General features: G+C 48.0%; 1 protein-coding gene across 1 annotated transcript in view; it reads left to right on the top strand.

Annotated features, from left to right (window-relative positions):
- The window catches only part of Apt1 (Acyl-protein thioesterase 1), a 128,231-nt gene that overhangs the window by 6,161 nt on the left and 99,615 nt on the right, over window positions 1–22,455 (top strand). The window contains exon 2 of the mRNA XM_068391270.1: window positions 2,377–2,408. Coding sequence (XP_068247371.1) covers window positions 2,377–2,408 — 32 coding nt within the window. The remainder of the gene's footprint in view (window positions 1–2,376; window positions 2,409–22,455) is intronic.

Genomic DNA, 22,455 nt, shown 5'->3' with positions numbered 1-22,455 from the left:
CTGAGATCCTAAACATGGAGAAGATTGTGAAGTACGCCATGCAGGCTACCTCGTGGCTGTTTCTATGGATGGGATCAGTGGGCCTCCTTGTTAGAAGCGAGGACTGGTCCATAGCTTTCCTCGCTCACAAGGTTGTTAACCTGTGGGCGAACGCTATTCTCAGGCGACGGAATGCAGTGATCGAGAGGTTCCATAGGCAAGCCCCCTAGACGAAGGTTACCAGGCTCGGGAACTCTCCTCTGGAAACTTTTCCTTGTTCAAGGTAGAAGGGGTGGATAGGGCAGCTGAACAGTGGAGGAAGTCTAACCAGGGCTCCCTTCTCCAGAGGTCGCTCTCGCTAGGGAGGGCAATCCTCACACCGGCGTGGGGATGCCGGAAATGCCGCTGGCAGAGACGGCTGCAGCACGGGGCCAAACCTTGGACAGTCTCCGTGATTCATTTAGGGTATATCATCCCATTTACTCAATCTCTCCCTCCACTGACTCAGGATCCAGTTCCATCAAGCTCTTAAGCGAAGGGATTCTCGCAAAGGGGCTGCCCCTCCAAGCCAAAGTCTAGACCATGTTGAGGAAGGATGCTCTCCATTAGGTCCTTGATGGTTCTTTAGGCTTTTTCAGTTTACTTTTTCTTGTGAAAATGGAGTCTCGGCTCTGAACAACTTTGTTCTTCAAACTCCGTTCAGAATTGAGACGGCAGACACGGTCAGAAAAGAGGTAAGACCTCAGGACTTCATGTGCTCACTGGATCTCAAAGACACATGCTTCCAGCTTCCAGTCCAAACGTCTTCAAGGTAGTATCTTCGGATCATACACGATTATGGGCAATATGAGTTCAAGGTGCTGTGCTTCGGTCTTTCCACAGCACCCCAGGAATTCATGAGGGTGTTTGCCCTAGTGTCATCTTGGACTCTCAGGATCGGCATCCGTCTCCTACAATTCCTCAACAATTGGCTGATCCTTGCAGACTCGGTGGCAACCTTTCTTCAGCACCAAGACAGACTACTCTGGTTTTGTCAGGATCTGTGGATTGTGATAAACCTAGAGAAGTCATCTCTGTTCTCCTCTCAAAAATTGGTATATCTCTGTATGATCGTAAATAGCGTATGTATGTGTTCCAGTTACGGAAAAAATGACAAATTCAGAGATAATTTGTATTTTTCCGTAGAATAGTGTGCCCAAGTGTACCCTCAAGCAAGAGAACTCTAACCCAAGACAGTGGAAGGCCATGGTACAGAGGATATGGCACTACCCAAGACTAGAGAACAATGGTTTGATTTTGGAGTGTACTCCTATAAGAGCTGCTTACCATAGCTGAAGTCTCTCCTACCGTTACCAAGAGAAATGTGGCCACTGAATTATTACAGTTCAGTAGTTAACCCCTTCAGAGAAGAATTGTTTGGTAATCTCAGTGTTGTCAGGTGTATGAGGACAGAGGAGAATATGTAAAGAATAGGCCAGACTATTCGGTGTATGTGTAGGCAAAGACCCCATAATTCTCTAGCGGTAGTATCTCAACGGGTGGCTGGTGCCCAGGCCAACCTACTACCTAATATTGTTAGGAAAAATACAAATTATTTCAGAACTTGTCATATTACTCTTAAATTTGTCATTTGTAGTTATATTTTGAGCAAGAAATTATTAATTGGAATTTATTTATGCTACATTGATAGAGTATAACATTTTCCATTTAGTATTACCTGTATACCTTCTTGTGATTCTACATTAGCCAATCACTTTAATAACTATTTTATTCAGCAAATGCCATAGGTTCAAGTAAAAAGTTTGTAAACACATCTATGCATGTCATATGAAGATAGTCTAACATTGATGAAGTAATAGATGAGCTTGATAATTAGGGAATCACCAAATGTTTTATTATTTTTAATCGACCATCATTTATGTAAAGGTATCATTATAGTACAATAATGTATTACAATTATTTTGTAATACGTAAAATTTGCCATCTTTGTAATGAACTTAGATAAAATATTCTGATTTTCATTTAATTATACCAGTGAGAAAGAAAACAAAGACATTTATAAGCTACTATTGAGTCTTCAGTATTGTAAGATATTATTGCTCTTACTGTAATTTGGGATGATAGTGCACCATTAAAGGTACTGTAAGCAACACTTTAAGGGTTCCTGAATTATCAAATGTGGTGGCAGCCATGCCAGGCAGTCTATCCTCTTTAAGGATTATTGAATCTGTACTAGAATGACTTGCTTGAAGGCCAAATTGTTTTTGAATTCATGAATATGTTTGCAGTGCTGTGCAAGTTCCATTGTCTCAATAGTGCAGTAGTCATTAGGTTTTATGAGTTTCATATTTCAAACAAGTTTAGATTGATTGATGTTTTTTCTTTATTTTGTTACAGGTGATATTTCTTCATGGCCTTGGAGATACTGGGTGAGTTATGTGTCCTTCACAATGAGTAGTGTAAAGTTTAATGGATTATATATTTATTCTTTTTGAGGTACTGTAAATATGCAATAACCCAAGATCTGTCAATAATATGTGGATGCACAAGTACGTATAATGAATCTAGGTACAGTAGTAAGATATGCCATTGAAATTCTTATTCATATTCAGTGATAAAAACTGCATTAAAGTTCCTCAAGTACTTTCTACTGTACTTATTCTCTACTCTTTGCCTGTAGCCATATTAATTTAGTAATAATGGGGTACCACCTTTTTAATGCATAGTCATTACCAATGAATTGTTCCGGCAATAAATACAAAATTTCAGATCTACTATGGAGATACATTTCGGTGACTGCTGAAACTAGCCACAAGACTTTTAGTGAGGTGTTATTCCCCTCAGGTGGTGAGTGGATGGCGGAAGGTAGACCCATCACCCTGCTCACACACACACTACCCAACACAAGCCACTTTTAAACATCTGACTTAGCCGGTGGATATATATATAGCTTACGTCTCTGACCTCATGTCAGAAAATTCGAAACTCGCGGCAATCGCAGATTGGGTAACTAGGTGTACTACTAGCGCCACCACTCGCCAGGTAACTGGAACCATTCCAGGAGTCCTCAGATCTTTTCTGCCGCCATTGCTGGCGACATCATTGGAACATTCGCTCGTTATAACCTTCGATTTTTGCAGTACTTTTTTTTTGTTAATTGGCTTTCGTTTGATTGGATTTACGGATTTTCTTGAACCTCTTTTGATTTGAATTATTTTGACCTTAGCTTGATTGATCTCTCTCTGGAATTTTCCAAAATGGCTGACCCTTCCCCAGTTCATAGAAAGTGTGTGAAAGGCTGTAAAACCCGCCTTCCTAAGGCCTCTATCAAACCCCACTCTATTTGTACTAAATGTAGAGGTAAGATTTGTCAATTAGGGGATCGATGTGATGAATGTGTTGTTATCTGAGAGCGAGTGGCTGGATTTCGATCGGTACACTCGTAAGTTAGAGAGAGATAGAGTCAGAAGTAGTTCTTCTCGATCTAGAGAATTTTCTTCTCCCCATGTCCCTGAACCTATTCCTTCCCCTGTAGTGGTAGTTCATGAACCTCCTACTGTTACCGATGAGCCTTCACTTAAGGATATGATGAGTACAATTCAAGCCCTTGGTGTTAGGGTTGAATCGCTTGCTACGGACAGGAACCAGCTTATGTCCGATGTGAATATGCTTAAAAGTGCCAAAAGTGCGGGGAATGTGTTCAGTGCTGTGGAGGGTGCATCTGCTCGTACCTGTCGTTCACCTAGCCTAAGACCTCTTTCAAGCTCCCCAGCCCCTGGGAGAAGGAATGTCGATCGGCGAAAGGGAACGAGAGGCGAAACTGCACGAGCAGACGTCCCCTCGAGCGTTTCTGTTGACATTTCACGAAACGCTCGCCCTCACCATGGGAAAGGTGAGGTTAAGTTTACCTCATTTTCAGATGACGCTTTAGTCAGTAAAAAATATAATCGCGACTGGCGTCAAGTTTCCAGACCTCTCAAGAGGAAAATGATCTCAATAGATCCGAGTTATTTATTGCCTCAAAGACCTGGCTGTAGTCATTGGAGCAGTCCAGAGCGATTGCCTTCTTCTGAAGAAGGTTCTCCTGCCAAACGTCCTCTTAGAAAGTCTGGTTCGGACAAACTTCCAGCGATTGCTATGCAAGTTCCTGGATATGTTGTGTCGTGTGGACGTTCCAGGCGTGACGTGAGCAGGGAAGAAGGCGAATTGATCGCTGACGTTTCGGGCCGAACTTTACCTCAAGTTGAGCCTTTTACAGGACATGCAGCTTAAGCTGTCTTCAATTATGCAGTCATAGCGACGAGTTCCCGAGCGTCATGAAGCTTCGCAATCTGAGCGTCATAACTCTGTTAAGCTTGAACTTAAACGTCAAGCTTCCAGGCGTGAAGCTGAACGTCAAGCTGACGTGTTAATAGATGATGACGTTCATCATGCAGTCATACGTGACGTCAAGCGTCAATCATATCAAGTTAGACGTGACGTTGAACTTCAAGTTGATCATGACACCAAACGACAAGTCGATGCTGGATGTCAAGTTGGCGCACACGGCGCCCGACCTCTAGTTCGCGCACAGGCGCGCAAAGACGTCTTTATTCCAGATGAAGTCTTGTCGGAAGAAGATGTAGATGATCCACTTTCCGCAGTTGAACCTTTGGAAGACTTATCAGAGGAAGAAGAGCCTAAGACTGCACAGCATTCTTTGGACCTTAAGAAAATAATGAAAGTTTTCACGTAGGAATTTCCTAGTCACTTTGTTCCTGTTACTCCACGCTCCCCCCCCTTCAGAGTTCACCTTGGGGACAGTAACTCAAGCTCCTATTTTTACAAAGATGGTGCTTTCAAGATCATCTAAAAGAGCTTTAAGATTGTTGGGAGACTGGATGCAGTCCAAGAGAAATCTAGGCAAGTTGGCCTTTTCCTTCCCCCAGCTAGACTAGCTTCCAGGTCAAGTGTGTGGTACGAGACAGAAGTTCTCGGCTTGGGAGTACCTGCCTCTGCCCAGGGGGACTTCTCAAGCCTAGTAGACTCTTCTCGTCGATTAGCCATGAGACGTACTAAAATTTTCTGGACGACTTCGGAACTTGATCATCTTCTCAAGGCTGTCTTCAGAGCCTTCGAGGTTTTCAACTTTCTCGATTGGACTCTGGGAACCTTGGGTAAGAAAGTCTCTTCTTTTAAGAACAATGATAGTGTTATTCAGAATATGTCTTGCATGGACAAAGCTGTGAGGGACGGCTCTAACGAATTAGCAGCTCTTTTTACGGCTGGAGTTCTCAAGAAAAGGGCTCGGATATGTTCTTTCCTTGCCATGGGGGTCACCCCTTGTCAGAGGTCTGAATTACTGTTTGTACCGCTCTCTCATTCTCTGTTCCCACTAGATCTTGTGAAAGAGGTTGTTGCTTCTTTAGCCCAGAAAGACACCCATGACTTGGTCTCCAAGACAGCTCGGAAAGTACTTCCAACTTCATTTTCTAGCAACAAACCAAAGGTGGATACTCATTTGTCTAGATTTATTCCTCCCTTTCGAGGTAGATCCGTCAGTAGGGGTAACTCCAGACCTGATGGGAGAAGAGGAAAAAGGAGGGGATCAAGATCAGGTCGAAGCAGAGTCTGACTGCTTTCGACTTCAGACAGCAGTAGGGGCCAGACTGAAGAACTTCTGGCAGAGAAGGGGAGCGGACCAGTGGTCCGTTCTTTTGCTGAAGGAGGGATACAAGATTCCTTTCGTAAAGAAACCCCCTTTAGCTCAAGATCCAATAGATCTTTCTCCCAGATACCGAGAGGACTCAAAGAGACAGGCATTGCTTCTACAAGTGTCCATCTTGTTGGAAAAAGGGGCTGTAGAGAAGGTACAGGACTTGCAGTCTCCAGGGTTTTAGAACCGCCTCTTCCTGGTTCCAAAGAACTCTGGGGGATGGAGACCAGTCTTAGATGTAAGCGCTCTCAACGCTTTCATTCAGAAAACAAAGTTCTCAATGGAGACTTCCAAAACTGTGTTAGCAGCAGTAAGGAAAGGTGACTGGATGGTTTCTTTAGACCTCCAGGACGCCTATTTTCATATCCCTATACATCCGAGCTTCAAACGTTACCTGAGGTTCGTTTACGGGAAGGAAGTATTCCAGTTTCGGGGCTTGTGTTTCGGCCTCAGCACCGCTCCTCTTATTTTTACAAAGCTCATGCTAAATGTGGCAAGCTTCCTGCATTCGACAGGTATCAGAGCCTCCCTGTATCTCGACGATTGGTTATTCAGGGCGTCTTCCTTCAATCGCTGTCTGGAGGATCTCAGAATGACATTGACATTAGCAAAGGAACTGGGTCTTCTTGTCAACACGGAGAAGTCCCAACTGATCCCATCCCAGAAGATTCTTTATTTGGGGATGAAGGTTCAGAGACTAGTTTTTCGGGCTTTTCCATCACTCACAAGGATAGAACAAGCCCTCCTAAAGATTTGTCTTTTTCTAGAGAAAAGAAATTGTTCTGTGAGACAGTGGATGAGTCTGCTGGGAACACTCTCCTCACTGGAGCAGTTCGTTTCCCTAGGAAGACTAAATCTTTAATTTCACCTCAACCACTATTGGTACAAGGAGAAGGGCTTAGAGACAGAAAGTATTCCACTTCCAGAGTCTGTCAAGAGTTGCCTACAGTGGTGGAACGACACAACCAAACCTCAGGAGGGCCTCTCGCTAGAGCAAAGGAGCCCAGACCTTGTGTTGTATTCCGACGCTTCGGACTCAGGGTGGGGAGCAACACTGGGCAAACTGGAATGCTCGGGTCTGTGGACAAAAGACCAAGAGAGCCTCCACATCAACCAGAAGGAGCTATTAGCAGTCCTATTGGCCCTTCAAGGTTTCAAAAGGTTGATTCTGAACAAAGTAGTGCAAGTAAACGCAGACAACACCACAGCGTTGGCCTACATTTCCAAACAGGGCGGGACCCACTCGAAGTCCCTTTACGAGACTGCAAGGGAGCTTCTAGTTTGGGCGAAGGAAAGGAACGTCACCTTACTCACAAGGTTCATCCAAGGAGAGAGGAACAGAACAGCCTCGGCAGAAGAAACCAAGTCATTCCCACAGAATGGACACTGCATCAGGAGGTTTGCAAGAAACTTTGGCGGATTTGGGGTCGTCCGTCCATAGACCTATTTGCAACCTCGAGAACGAAGAGGCTTCAAACGTACTGCTCTCCAGTACCAGATCTAGAAGCAGTCCACATTGACGCTTTCCTTCTGAACTGGTCTCACCTGAATTTGTATACGTTCCCCCCCTTCAAAGTCCTGTACAAAGTCATACAAAAGTTTGTCTCTCACGAGGGAACCAGATTGACTCTAGTTGCTCCCCTCTGGCCATCAAGAGAATGGTTCACCGAGGTACTTCAATGGATGGTGGACATACCAAGAAACCTACCAATGAGGATAGATCTTCTCAGACAACCGCACTTGAAAAGGTTCCATCAAAACCTCCAAGCTCTACGTCTAACTGCCTTCAGACTATCGATAAACTCACAAGAGCTAGAGGCTTTTCGAAGGAGGCAGCTGGAGCTATTGCTAGAGCAAGGAGGCCCTCTACCATCAAGGTCTACCAGTCCAAATGGGAGGTTTTTCGAGATTGGTGCAAAGTCAACTCAGTTTCCTCATCCAGTACCTCTCTGACCCAAATCGCTGACTTCCTATTACACCTTAGGAGGAATCGCAAGTTTTCCTCTACCATTAAAGGTTATAGGAGCATGCTAGCGGCCGTTTTCAGACACAGGAACTTAGACCTCTCTAACAACAAAGACCTTCAAGACCACCTCAAATCCTTTGAGACGTCTAAGGAGCATCAACTAGAATCACCAGCTGGGAATCTGGATGTTGTCCTGAAGTTTCTTATGAATGATAAGTTTGAGCCCTTAAACTTAGCCTCTTTTAAAGATCTCACCTTAAAGACGCTTTTCTTAGTAAGTCTGGCAACAGCTAAAAGAGTCAGTGAGGTTCATGCTTTTTGCAAAAATATTGGCTTCAGTAATAGTAAGGCTATATGCTCCTTACAGCTTGGTTTCCTGGCCAAGAATGAGCGTCCTTCTCATCCATGGCCGAAGTCTTTCGAGATTCCAAACCTTTCAGATGTGGTTGGTGAAGAGATGGAGAAGGTCCTGTGCCCTGTAAGAGCACTTAAATTTTATTTAGACAAAACTAAAAAATTACGAGGCAAGTCTGAAGCTCTATGGTGTTCAGTCAAGAAGCCCTCCTTACCGATGTCAAAGAACGCCTTATCATATTTTATCAGGCTCTTCATTAGAGAGGCTCACACTCACTGTGGTGAGGCAGACCTTAAACTGCTGAAAGTGAAGACACGAAGTCAGAGCTGTGGCAACTTCTGTGGCTTTCAAGCAAAATCGATCCTTACAGAGCATTATGGACACAAACTTTTGGAGGAGTAAATCTGTGTTCGCTTTACATTATTTAAAACGTGTCCAGACTTTACGAGGACTGCTACACTTTGGGACCATTCGTAGCAGCGAGTGCAGTAGTGGGTGAAGGCTCTACCACTACATTCCCCTAATCCTAATACCTTTTTTCTTCTCTTGAAACTATTGTATTTTTGGTTGTTTGTGGAGACTGGTCGACAGTCTTCTGCAATCATTGATTTTAGCAGGTGGTCAAATTTGTTTCTTGAGAGAGCCCAGAATAAGAGTATTGGTTGAGGTCCTGTCTTAGTGAGGTATTTACACCGTTTTGACAGGTCCTAGAGGTCTTTCAGCCCCCTGAGTGGATCGCTGGATCTCATAAGGACAGCGGACTAATGAGGCAGAGAATCATAAAAGTCAGCTTCCTTATCAGGTACGAACCCTTAAGTTTGTTTTTATAAAACTCTTGAGTAATATTCCAATAACGTTTTAGCTGGTCTCTAACCCTCCACCAAGGGTGTCAATCAGCTATATATATATCCACCGGCTAAGTCAGATGTTTAAAAATGATATTTTCATTATAAAATAAATTTTTGAACATGTTTCCCTGGTGGATATATATAATTAAACTCCCTACCTTCCTCCCCTCTAGAGACCTATGGGCATGGAAGATCTGAGGACTCCTGGAATGGTTCCAGTTACCTGGCGAGTGGTGGCGCTAGTAGTACACCTAGCTACCCAATCTGCGATTGCCGCGAGTTTTGAATTTTCTGCTGTGACGTCAGAGACGTAAGCTATATATATATCCACCGGGTAAGTATGTTAAAAAAAATCTATTTTATAATGAAAATATTATTTTTCCATGTTGGCTGGGAGGAGAACAGATGATGTCTGATCTCCTTTTTACTCGATTTTTAACCTATTAACGACCAACTGACCTAAAATTTTAAACTCCCTTTTTTTTCCATACAGAATGGGTTCCGTAAGTGTTACAGTTTACTGTAACACACTTTACATCTGCTCATCTTTGTTCCTATTGCTTTGGCCTAGGAATGCAAGCAGAAGCAGTCAGAGGGAATTCTTTCAGGGGAGAAACCCGAAACTAGCTTTGGCTAAGTTAAGCTTCTCTGTCGACCTTCAACTTGAGCTCTGCTCGTTGACGGGGAGCATAGAGCTCTGCCTGGTGGTCCACAATCTCCGCTCACAAGGAGAATTGCAGACAGCTGCAACAAAGGTTAATTGCCTTTACCCGCCTGCAGGAGAGATGGTCTCCACCTGTTGATTTTCTCTCCGGAGGTTTCCTCCAACGGGATTGGATTCTTCCTTTCCCCACAGAGCTCTTCGGAGCTTGTCAAAGTACTATAGTAGTTTGGTGACTGCTTGCAGTGTCTGCTCTTCACCGCTGTACTCTTAGGGTGTAAATCGAGTCTCATGAGCCAATTCCCTTCAAGGTCTTGGCTCAGATGGTGATGCCTGGTCACCGCCTCTCATCAACGAGACTTGTAGGCCATAACCCTTTGGGGTTATTGTCGCTGATGGTGAAGTGATCTCCACCTCTCCTATCATGCCCCAAGAGTACGAGTCATGAATAAGAACCCTTCAGGGTCTTTGCCACAGATGATGATGCCTGCCAACGCTTGTGTTCGTTGTTTCTCCTATCGACAGGTCTTGTTAGGCTATAGCCCTTCGGGGTTATTGCCACTGATGTTGAAGCGGTCTCCGCCTCTCCCATCGTACAACAATTCTCATGAGCAACATTCCTTTGGGATCATTGCTGCTGATGGTGATGCTGGCCAACCTGTTGCGTTAGCCGCCTCTCCCATTGACGAGTCTTATAGGCTATAACTTCAGGGTTATTGCCTACTGGACATTACCAAGCTCTTGAGACTTTTTGAAGGCAGGTCCTTTGGGGTCTGTGCTTGATGGTTTTAAACTCTTACTAAGAAGAAACCAATATATCTTCAGAGGGATGGCATACATTATGCCTTTTGAAGCACTACAATGCTCATGGAGCTTTGTGAGGTCAGGCCCTTCGGAATCTGTGCCTCATGGTTTCAATATCTTACGAGTAAGAAACCACCCCTAGGCTATAAGTCTTCGTGGTTATGGGCTACCTTGTGCCTCTTAAGGCACAATAAAATTTGAGGCACTACAAAGCTCATGGAGCTTTTTGGGGCCAGTCCCTTTGGGACTTGCGCCTCATGATTTCAAACTCCTTCGAGGGAGTAATTTCTTTTCTTTGACAAGAGAATAATGATTCTAACACGCTAGCATGCTTACCCTCTCACCCAGTGTGGTTAGGGCAAAAATAGTGTTGACAGAGGAACTCACCAAATTAAGTAGATTGGCAAGAAAGCGAGTGAGCGAGGGATTTGACCCTCACATACAATGACGCGCCAAACCCATCACACACTACCCCTCTCGCACTCAACGTAACTGTCTCGCCCAACAACAGTTGTGGGAGTTCAGCATGCACCCACACCTATGCGCTATACATCCCCCATACTCCAACATACAGTTGAAGGATTTTGGCGCACACTCATACCTACACGCCTAACGCAACTGTAGGGGGTGTTCTGTGTGCTCGCCAGCCTTAGTGCTTAATACCTCACTCTCCCGTTCAGGACTTGTTGTTGTATAGCACGCAAGTACAGTTAGGACTGTGCAAATCTCTCTGTGCAATACAGTACATCTTATTATAACTTCGTCTTTTCACCATGAGTAAGTGCTGATGTGCAAACTCCACATTTGAGCAATTGTCTCATCAGCGTGCACCCTTTCTACGAATTGCTGATCGAGTTCACTCACCCCCGCCTGATCAGCTTCTGCTCGCTATTTTTATTTCCCTTGCCATCAAAACACGCATGAACATCGTGGGCTGTTGCAAGTGCCTTTATAGACCATCCTGGCGAGTTATCTCCTATTCTAAGGAAACGAGGAACATCAAAAAGGTTTTTTTTTTTTTTTGCCAAAGGTTAACTTTTTTCCAAGAACCTGTGCAAGCACTTAACAAGCAGTGTCAGGACCAGCTGAATTTCGTAGAATGTCAAGATAGGAACAATATCTATGTTTTAAGCTTTCTGCCCCCGGCCAACACCTGGCCTGAGTTTTGGACATTATTTCGATCATACCTCGGAAACAAAGATGTCAATGAGTAGATACTCCTCCTCCTGAGGATGCGATACATCCAGAACATAGTGCCGTGCCTCCTAATTCTCAACTTATCGTATCCTGTCAATGACCTAGACCCTCCCTGGGCTCCTAGAGATATGAGCTCAGATGAGGAAAAGTCTATTGACGATGCATGTGACCATTCAGAGGACAAATGGCCCCCATCCGGCAGCATTAAAATTCTCCGCTCCAACTGAAGGATGCTGGTCACGTCTGCCTTCAGAGCCTTTCGTGCATAAGGAAGACAATCTATTGGATGCAGGGAGAACCAGATCCTGCCCGAACTGAGGGAAGGACACAGTCCTAGACCTCTCTTTTTTTTAACATTCCTAGACCAACCAAGGCTAAGGTAATCTTACATTGGTCAAGGGAGTTTAGGATTGTCAGGCAGGGGGGTTATGACATAGTGAACAATGCCTCATCCCTCTCCCTCTGGATCGGGCAATTCTGTTTTTTTACGCAGAACCTACCAGCTGAGTTGTCATCCCTGTCAGTGGGATTTTCGGTTGCTGACACTGCGAACATGGAGTGTGTTGCCAAGTCCTCTCTGCAAGCAGCTTCATGGTTGGACTACTGGTTGGGGACAGTAAGCATCCTGTTCGGGATCATGAGATCAAGGAGTCGATGTCCCTCCAGCTTTCTGAAACTCGGACTGTCGCGTTGATGACCCACAACGTTCTCAGCCAGTAGGTCACCTGGGTTTTGAGGCAATGTGTTGCAATCTTCTTAAAATTCATGAGCCAAGACTCCCCCTCCATGGGCTGTGGCGTCTCGTCCCTACCCTAGGGCACCTCGACAGCAGTGGCCTCTCCAACTAGAGGGAATCTGAAGAGGACAACGCGCATGTACCTGCCAACAGGGCATCCCCCCGAATGGTCCAGTAGTGGGATGATGCTTATAGAGCCTATGGCAGAGGTGGATGCCCCATGGGTCTGAACCTTGGTCGGACTCTGCACTCAGGGTATTATATTACATCTAATTTTTGCACTCTCCCCCTCCTCTAACTTCTCATCCTGTGAACACAAGTTCCTATGCGAGGGGATACGTGAAGAAACTGGCCCTTGAATCGTAGTCTGGACTATACTGGAGAAGAATGCACGAGTAGGTATGACACAGGTTTCTAGCCTCCTCCAGTCACCCTTTCCGCGTAGATAAGCGATCTGATGGCTGGATACCGGTCATAGATCTCTTCGCTCCGAACGAGTTTGTTCAACAAATCTCGTTCAAGATAGAGGTAGCCCTGATGGTCAGACAGGCATTCAGACCAAAAGTCTTCGACCTAACACTGGATCTTCACGGAATTACCCAAGGTTCTCACCCAACACAAATATACCATTTTAAGGTGCTATACTTTGTCCTGTCCCCGGCACTGCAAGTTCTTGCCCGAGGATTTTCCCTAGTGTCAACTTGGTTGCACAAGAATCGAACTGCCTGCTCCTTCGCTTAGACTACTGACTGGCTGATGCTAGAAGAATCGAGGGAAGCTCTTCCCCCTCATCGAAACAGACTCCTTGAAGGTTGCTAAGATCTGAGGGTCATGGTATTCTCGAGAAGTCTTCTTTGAAACCAATGCAAATCTGGGGAAGAACATAGACTCTATCCAGGCAAAGTTTTCCCGTCTTTGACAAGATTGAAGAGGATGAAACGAATGGCAGAACTGTATCGAAGAAGAGGCGAACTGCCGACAAATCGTTGGCAGAAGCTGCTATTGCACCACCCCTCGTTGGAGGCCTAGGTACCCAATGGTCGTCTCCACACTCAAACTCTCTAGTGGCAGCTGATGACATTCTGGTCTCAGCACAGACACACTTCAGATCTACTGGTCCCTATAGGGTCAAAGCAGTAGGGAGACCAGCAGTGGTGGGTATCAGATACCACCCTACTCCAGACTTTGGTCCAAAGCCGAGCAACACTACCACTTAGACTTCCTGGAATGAGAGCAACCATTTAGATTCAAACTCTTCCAACAGCCCTTTACAGGACTCTCAACCTCATAGTGATGGCTTACATATACAAGCAAGTACTGTAGGTACTTTTCACAACCCTGCGGCCATCTGGCTGTAGCGATAATCAGATGGACGGAAGACAACTTGATAGCTCTCTCGGCTCGCTGTATTTCGAGCAGAACTTGTTGCCAGACAAACTGAGCAGGAAGAGTCAGATAATTAGCCCCAAATGGTCTTGGAATCAACAGGTAACCAGCAAAGGCTTGACTTTGTAAAATTCGCCGACATTAGATGTTTTTGCAATGCCTCTCTACCAGAACATTCAGGGATACTGCTCCCCAGTACCAGATCCACAGTGTTCTGATAAGATGCCTTCCAACACAAAGGGGTCAGTCTAGAAGTCTTTACGTCCTTCCCCCTCTCTGCCTTGTAAGGAAGAGCTGAACAAAGTGCGGGCATTGTAAGACCTTTTGATGACTTTAGCCCCGATGCAGAAACATGCAGAATGGTTCCTGGATATTCTTCATCTGCTCACACACACTTGCAGATATCCCACAGAACAGTACCTTTGCCACGTCTTCATTCTTGGAAGTTTTTCCAACAACTTCGCACAGCACAGGGATTTCGCAATTAGTTGCAAAAGAGTATGGTTAGATACCCCAAGAGTCATCTACCGCATCTACCAAAGGAAGTAGTCTATCTTGTATAGTTGGTGTCGTGGGTGGGGTATCCCACCTCTCAGTGCCACTATTCCATTAATAGCGGAGTCTTGTTATATCTCGGGGAGGACAAGCTCTTTTCAGTGTCAGTGGTGCAAGGCTATCGCTCAGCCTGAATCATTATTATTATTATTACTTGCTAAGCTACAATCCTAGGTGGAAAAGCAGGATCTTATAAGCCCAAGCGCTCCAACAGGGAAAATAGCCCAGTGAGGAAAGGAAATAAGGAAAAATTACAAAAAGTTGAAGAACTATAACATTTAAATAAATCTTTCATATGTAAACTATAAAAAATTGAAAAGAACAAACGGATAAAAACTTCAAAATAACAAGAGGAAAAGAGACAAGATAGAATAGTGTGTCTGAGTGTACCCTTCACCAAGACAGTGGAAGACCATGGTACAGAGGGAATGGCACTACCCAAGAGGAGAGAACAATGGTTTAATTTTGGAGTGTCCTTCTCCTAGAAGAGCTGCCTACCATAGTTAAAGAGTATCTTCTACCCTTACCAAGAGGAAAGTAGCCACTGAACAATTACAGTGCAGCAGTTAACCTCTTGAGAGAAGAATTTTGTTCCGTAACCGAAATACAAACCACGCTATTTAATTAGGGGTATTACTTTCGGCGTAGCTGAAACGACGAGCCATTAGATTTTTAACGAGGGTTTACTACCCCCTCGCTAGTTAGCTACTCACACCGGTGAGTAGCTCACTTTGCTTTTGGCTCGGGTGATGAACAGACGTGTTTGTTCCCACCCTCGCTTATTGACAGCCTTAATTTTTTGCTTTTTCTTTGCAGTGTGTGTTTGGAAGTTGGCCTCTACCATTATGCGGAAGTGCCCCGTATTACCTGACCGCCCTTGTGGTACATATATGTCGGCGGTCGAAACGGACCCTCACACCTTATGTCCATTCTGCAGGGGCCAACGGTGTGATAGAGACAAAGTATGCTGTGAGTGTAGGGAGTGGTCTACTTCCCAGTGGGAGAGGTTTTCCCGGCGCCGGAAGAAGAAGTCTAAAAGGGATCTTTCTCCTTCAAGGGTTTCCTTGAAGAAAGAAAATTCCAAGGACTCTTCTTCCGTAGCCCGAACCTCCTCCGAAGCTCCCGCTCGAGCAGCCTCTTCCGAGAGACCGTCGAGTGGTAGCGTAGGCCGTTCTTTTGTTGACCGACCTCGGGGTTTGGGAGAGGGAGTTGCCTCCCATAGCGAGGCAGCTCCTCCTCCTCTCTCGGGGGAGGATTTATCATTTAACACTGTTGCTAATGATGATTTGTTGCAGCTTTGGGCTTCCTTGGGGCTTGAGGGCTCGCCCTCCAGGGAAGCCCTGTTTGACTTAATCCAGTTGGGGGCTGCTGTTAAACAGTCGCCGGTGGTAGCAGAGGTTAACCCTCTGTCTATCGTCAACGTTGTTGTGGCAGTGGCCTCCGACGAGTTAGGTCAAACCCCTGTCTTGGTTCCCGATGCAGCTGAAGGCTTAGTTCCTCCCTCCGAACATCCTTCGAGGGAGGAGCTAAGTCCGACGGTCTCTCCTGCAGGTGATTCTCCCCCTCGGGGGAGTTCACTGACAGAGACTCCTCTTCGGAGGACTGATGATGGTCTGCCTGCCGCCCCCAGAGGACGTATCCGTCGGAAGGCTCGTCCTCCTCTTCGCCGTAGAGACCTTCCTTCTCCTCACAAGGGAGTTAGGAGGCGCCTCTTCGGCTCTTCTCCGTCGCAGTCCCCCGCAGAGGATCCTCCTCGCTGTGCACCGACCGTTGCAGTTGCATCCTTGGACCTCTCTGCCGATCGTTCTCTTTCGCCTGCCGTCTCTGTTCCTGGCTGCTGACGCGCTTTGGGCGCCCACGCATCCCGTTTTCCAACGGGCACCGGTCCCTTCGGGGCAAAAGGAGCTTTCTCACAATGCGAGCAAGTCCCTTAAGCGCCAGGTATCCCCTGCGCGCAAGCGCTCACCTACGGTGAAGCCCTCTCTACTCAGAACTTCATACTCGAAGACAACCCCCCAGAGACCTTCTGCAGCTGAGACTACTCACCATCGCTCTCCTGCTCTCCAGCGCTCTCCTGCTCGCCAGCGCTCACCTGCACGCCAGCGCTCTCCTGTTCGCCAGCGTACAACAGCGCGTCCTCATCCTGATGCGCGCCCCGCTCGCCAGCGCTCTTCACCTGCGCGCCAGCATTTGCCTGCGCGCCCACGATCTCCGGATCTGGGCGCAGGAAGGAAGAACCGAGTTTCTCCTTCTCTTCAGCGTTCGCCTACGCACCATAGGACCTCGCCAGCTCGTCAGCCATCGCGTGTAGACTCCAGACCCTGCCGTGCGCCCTCCTGCACGCCCATGCGCTAGGGGTATCACCCCTGCGCGTGGGCGCTCGCCGAGATCCTGCTCGCGAAGATTCTCCACCGCGCGTGCAATCGCCTGCACCTCCTCCTGCGCTTCCTGCTTCTTCAGATCGCGCATCTGCGTGCCATCGATCTCCTGAGCGCCCGGGCGCTCTTTCGCCTGGGCGCCACCGCTCGCCACCCTCCCTCTCGCCATCTCGGAGATCTCCTACGCGCCTGTGCGCACCCTCACCTGTTCGCAGTCACTCACCTACACGCCCTACGCGCCATCGTTCGCCTGCGCGCCATCGCTCTCCTGCACGCCAACGCTTGCCCGCGTGCCCTCGCCATCATCCCCGCGCTCACGCGCCCGAGCGCGATCGGGAGGCACAACGCGAGCTACCGCGTGAGCCTACGGGAACGAGAGCACCCAGGTCATCCTCAGGCCCCCCCCCCCCCCCCCCCCGCCCCGCACAAGCGCAGACCAGCGCGCTCGCAGGAGGGAGGGAAATCGGCAGATGGGTCCAGGAACCAACTTTCCTCTTCTTCCCTTTCCTTCCAAGCATGTCCAGCAGTTGTGTCTACTCCAAAGGATTGCCCGATCCCCTTCCCTTCAGAGGGAGTCTCTTGACAGCACTGCTGTCAGTATGCAACCATAGTTTGGATCTCTCATCAGAGCTGTCGTGCAGGCTGTCAAACCTGCCTTCGCTGAAATGGGTCTCAAAACTATGGCGGCTCCAACCCCACTGAAGAGAAAGAGAGGAGTAGAAACCGTGGTTACTTCTCCGAGGGTCAAGCTGGTTCCTCGTACATCTTTGAGGAAGGCTCCCTCTCCCCCCCAGACGTTTTCTCTCTCTCCCGTGGACGGGCATTTTCCGTCCTCGGGAGTCTGACGAGGTGAGGCGTTCTCCCATCGCACCAATGGGAGAAACCCCTCCTCGCGCTGAAGAATCGTCCCAGGTGGGAGCAGAGAAGAGCCGTCAGATGATGTTGTTGGAGTCCTGTATTCCTCCCAGGAGGGAACCCAAGGATTCCAAAACTGTCCCCAAGTCATCCTCGAGGATCCGTCCAGAACCTACTAGACCCGCGGAGAACGTCCACGTGTCCCCCCAAGAAGAGCCTTTGGGGACGTGAGACTTCGCTGTCAGTTCCCCAGGAGGGGAGCCACAAGAGTCAGAGCATGCCTTCTGGCAAGTCCTGACCCTGATGAGGCATCTCAACAGGATTCCCGATCCTGAGATTCCTCCTCGCGAGGGCAAGGACACGGTCCTGGACCGAGTCTTTGGCACTCAGAAACCCGCTAAGGCCAGTGCAGCTTTGCCCTGGTCCCAAGGGGTGACGAGTGCCAGGGATAAGGTCGAGGGCCAGCTCTCCGAGCTCACCTCCTCCAGCCGTTCCACGGCTGGAAACTCCTCCCGCCTCCTCGCGTCCAACAGAGGAGGTACTTCGAGATCTTGGAGGAGGCTTGTTTAGCTCTTCCCCTGCACCACTCTGTGGAAGAGCTTAACAAGGGAGTCCCTCTTTAGAGAGACTCCAGCCGGCAAGTGACTTTCTCGGCGACTGAGATCATAAGCCAGGAGAAGGTCGCGAAGTGTGCCATGCTGGCTACTTCGTGGCTTGACATCTAGCTGGGATCTCTTGGCATCCTGTTGTGATCCGAAGATTTGTCTAAGGAGAGCACCAGGAAGGCCCTGGAGTCCTTCCTTCTCTCGGGCACCCGCACCATTGAGTTTCTGGCCCACCAAGTCTCGAACTTGTAGGCCAACTCAATCCTGAAATGTCGTGATGCGGTGGCAGAGATGTTCCACGCGAAGGTTCCAGCCGTCGAGGTCAGCAGGCTCAGACATTCTTCCCTTCTAGGGAAGAACCTGTTCGAGCCTAAAGACTTGGAACAGGCAGCCGAGAGGTGGAGGAAGTCCAACCAGGACTCCCTCCTTCATAGGGCTCTTACATCTAAGCCCTATAAACCTCCGGCACCTCAACAACCTCGCCCGTCCAAGACAACGAAACCAGCTGTGGCAGCGAAGGCAACGGTGTCGAAGCCCTTTCCTGTCAAAGACAGGAAAGGCAAAAAGTCCTCCAGGGGAGGAAAGAATCCTAGAGGGAGCGGCCGAGGCCGCAAACGCTAGGATTGGCAGTCCCCCTGCATGTCCACCAGTGGGGGGATGCCTTCAAAGTTGCGCAGACAGGTGGCAGCAGCTCGGGGCCGATTCCTGGATGATTTCCGTAATCGATCAGGGATATCGCGTCCCGTTCATAACATCTCTACCTCCCCTGACAGCGGATCCAGTGTCGTTGAGCTCCTTTGCCATGGGATCGGCAAGGGGCCAAGCCCTACGGGCAGAAGTCCAGACCATGTTAAAGAAGGGCGCTCTCCAGGAGGTCGTCGACGATTCCCCAGGTTTCTTCAGTCGACACTTTCTTGTAAAGAAGGCGTCTGGAGGCTGGAGACCAGTCATCGACCTCTGCCCTGAACAGGTTTGTCAAACAAACCCCATTCAGCATGGAGACGGCGGACACGGTCAGACTTGCGGTGAGACCACAAGACTTCATGTGTACACTGGACCTGAAGGACGCGTACTTCCAGATCCCAGTCCATCCGTCTTCAACGAAGTACTTAAGATTCAGCCTAGACAACAAGATTTACCAGTTCAAGGTGCTGTGTTTCGGTCTCTCCACAGCACCTCAGGTATTCACCAGGGTGTTCACACTGATTTCTTCGTGGGCACACAGGATTGGCATCCGTCTCCTCCGCTATCTGGACGACTGGCTGATCCTGGCAGACTCGGAGTCAACCCTTCTTCGACACCGAGACAAGCTTCTGGGACTTTGCCAAGATCTAGGGATCATGGTAAATCTCGAGAAGTCTTCTCTCCTTCCAACTCAACGACTGGTATATCTAGGCATGATCTTGGACACTAATCTCCACAAAGCCTTCCCATCAGACGACAGGATAGCAAAGCTAAGGAGGGTCGCAGTTCCTTTCGTCAGACGAGAAGAACTCCCAGCCCAATCGTGGTTACGTCTCCTCAGTCACCTTTCTTCTCTGGCCCGTCTAGTTCCAAATGGTCGCCTCAGGATGAGATCCCTGCAATGGCGACTCAAGTCCCGGTGGAATCAAGGACACGATTCCCCAGACATCTTGGTCCCAATGGGTCCTGCGGAACGGACGGATCTTCAGTGGTGGTTGACAGGAGACCCCCCCCCCCCCCGATTTAATGCTGTTTTCGGATGCCTCAAAAAAAAAGGTGGTGGGGGGCACGTTCTGAACCGCAGGACCTCAGGCCTATGGTCAGAATTAGAAAAGTGCCTCCACATAAACCTGCTAGAAATGAAGGCTGTGTATCTGGCACTTCAGCAGTTCCAACAGTACCTGGCAGGTCACTCCGTGGTGGTGATGAGCGACAACACCATGGTAGTGGCTTACTTCAACAAGCAGGGAGGTACCTTTTCACAGCAGCTATCCCATCTTGCAGTAGAGATACTGAGATGGACCGAAGTCCACTCGATTCCACTATCAGCTCGCTTCATTCCAGGCAAGAGGAATGTGCTCGCCGACAGTCTGAGCAGGGCATCTCAGATAGTGAGTACCGAGTGGTCTTTGGATCGTCTAGTAGCCAACAAAGTCCTAACTTTGTGGGTTACCCCGACTGTGGATCTGTTCGCGACAGCCTTGAATTTCAAGCTCCCGCTGTACTGCTCCCTAGTCCCGGACCCCAAGGCACTCTGGTAAGATGCCTTTCAACAACGGTGGGACAACATCGACGTCTACGCCTTTTCCCCGTTCTGTCTGATGAGAAGGGTACTCAACAAGACCAGAATATCGGTCAACCTTTCAATGACCTTAATAGCTCCGCTATAGCATCACGCAGAGTGGTTCCCGGACCTTCTGCAGCTCCTGACGGAACTCCCGAGAGAACTTCCTCCTCGACACGAGTTACTCAGACAACCACATGCCAACATCTTCCACAAAGCCGTAGCATCGCTACGACTTCACGCCTGGAGACTATCCAGCATCTCCTCACAGAGAGAGGCTTTTCGCAACAAGTTGTGGAAAGGATGTCTTGACACCTGTGAAAGTCATCCGCAGGGGTCTACCAGGCAAAGTGGAGAGTCTTCTGTGGTTGGTGTCGTGGAAGGGGTATCTCTCTACTCGATGCCACTATTCCAGCAATAGCGGAGTTTCCCGTGTATTTGCGGGAAGAAGTGCGCCTTTCAGTCTCGGCAGTGAAAGGCTATCGCTCAGCCTTAAGTCATGCCTTCAGGCTCAAAGGAATGGACATTTCTTCTTCGCTGGAACTTTCTCTACTCATACAAAGTTATGAACTTACCTGCCCCCAGTCGGAAGTGAGACCTCCTCCATGGAACGTGGTTCGAGTCCTCAGGTCTCTTAAGAGACCTCCTTTTGAACCATTACGCCAGGCTTCTGATCGCCACCTGACTTGGAAGACGGTGTTCCTGCTTGCTCTAGCCTCGGCTAAGCGAGTCAGCGAACTTAATGGTCTCTCGTATGACATCGCCCATTCAAGGGGATGGGGGTAGGTAACGTTCAGATTCGTCCCTGAGTTTGTAGCTAAGACTCAGAATCCAGGAGTTCCGGACCCCCGGTTCGACTCCTTCCGGATTTCGAGTCTCCATTCTGTAACAGATAACCCAGACCATCTCCTACTGTGCCCAGTAAGGAGTCTGAGGCTCTACCTTAAGAGAACAGCTGCCATTTCTCCTCAGGTGCAAGCATTGTTTGTGAGCACAGGAAGGACGAAGAGGAGGGTTTCTAAGAATACAATCTCAGCTTGGATTCGCAGGGTTATCCACCATTCCCTGAATCCTGACCGTCCTCCGTCACGTCGCCCTAGGGCACATGATGTCAGGGGCATCGCTACGTCTCTGGCATTCAAGAGAAATTACTCTGTGACGCAGGTTCTACAAGCAGGGGTTTGGAAGCGTCAAACGACCTTCACAGCCCACTACCTGCAAAACGTGACCCACAGGAGGCTCGATACGTTCTCTATCGGCCCTGTGGTGGCTGCACAACAGCTGGTTTAAACCTCAGGCTCCTTAATGGACAAGTAGCAGAAGGTTGAGGGCATTATTACCCGGTTTTAGTCTGCATGAATGAAAAGGTATGCCTGGCCCTTATTCTTTTCTTCATTCTCCCATCTCTTGGGGAAAGCAGCATCCTGGGTTCTCTGCACAGCTGACCTCAAACCACTGCAGGTAAACCATGTTTCCTTATGTTCCTAGTATTAAGTTAATACTGTCACGTCCCCATACCCTTAAGAGGTGGTATTGGGATCGTCCTAACCTAGATTTCCATCTAAAGGACTCCAGGTCAACTTCCTAGGACGAGTTACACTTCACTCCTTCACACACTAGCTTACGTAGGCCGCGGTCCTTACAGAGCAAGGCACTTGCGAGGTGCAGGGACCCATTATCTTGAGTTCTACACACTCAGATACTGAGTCCCCGGGCAAAAGCCAAAGCCAGTACGGCTGGGACTTACCACCCTACCTAAGGGTTGTCACCCTAATTAAATAGTGTGGTTTGTATTTCGGTTACGGAACAAATGACAAATTCGTAGATAATTTGTATTTTTCCTAACCATACAAACCTTAGCTATTTAATCAAACTTGGCCGCCAGCCCTGTCCCCTGGGAAGTCCTACCTCTAAGCAAAGTGAGCTACTCACCGGTGTGTGAGGGGGTGAGGGGTAGCTAGCTGGGGTAGTAAACCCTTGTTAAAAATCTAATGGCTCGTCGTTTCAGCTACGCCGAAAGTAATACCCCTAATGAAATAGCTAAGGTTTGTATGGTTAGGAAAAATACAAATTATCTATGAATTTGTCATGTTTGGTGATTAATGTGTTGTCATGTGTATGAGGAAAGAGGAGAATGTGTAAAGAATAGGCCAGGCTATTTGGTGTATATGTTGGCAAAGATGAAAT

Source organism: Palaemon carinicauda, chromosome 17 (genome assembly GCF_036898095.1).
Source record: "Palaemon carinicauda isolate YSFRI2023 chromosome 17, ASM3689809v2, whole genome shotgun sequence".
NCBI lineage: Eukaryota > Metazoa > Arthropoda > Malacostraca > Decapoda > Palaemonidae > Palaemon > Palaemon carinicauda.
This window is presented reverse-complemented; position numbering and strand designations above follow the sequence as displayed.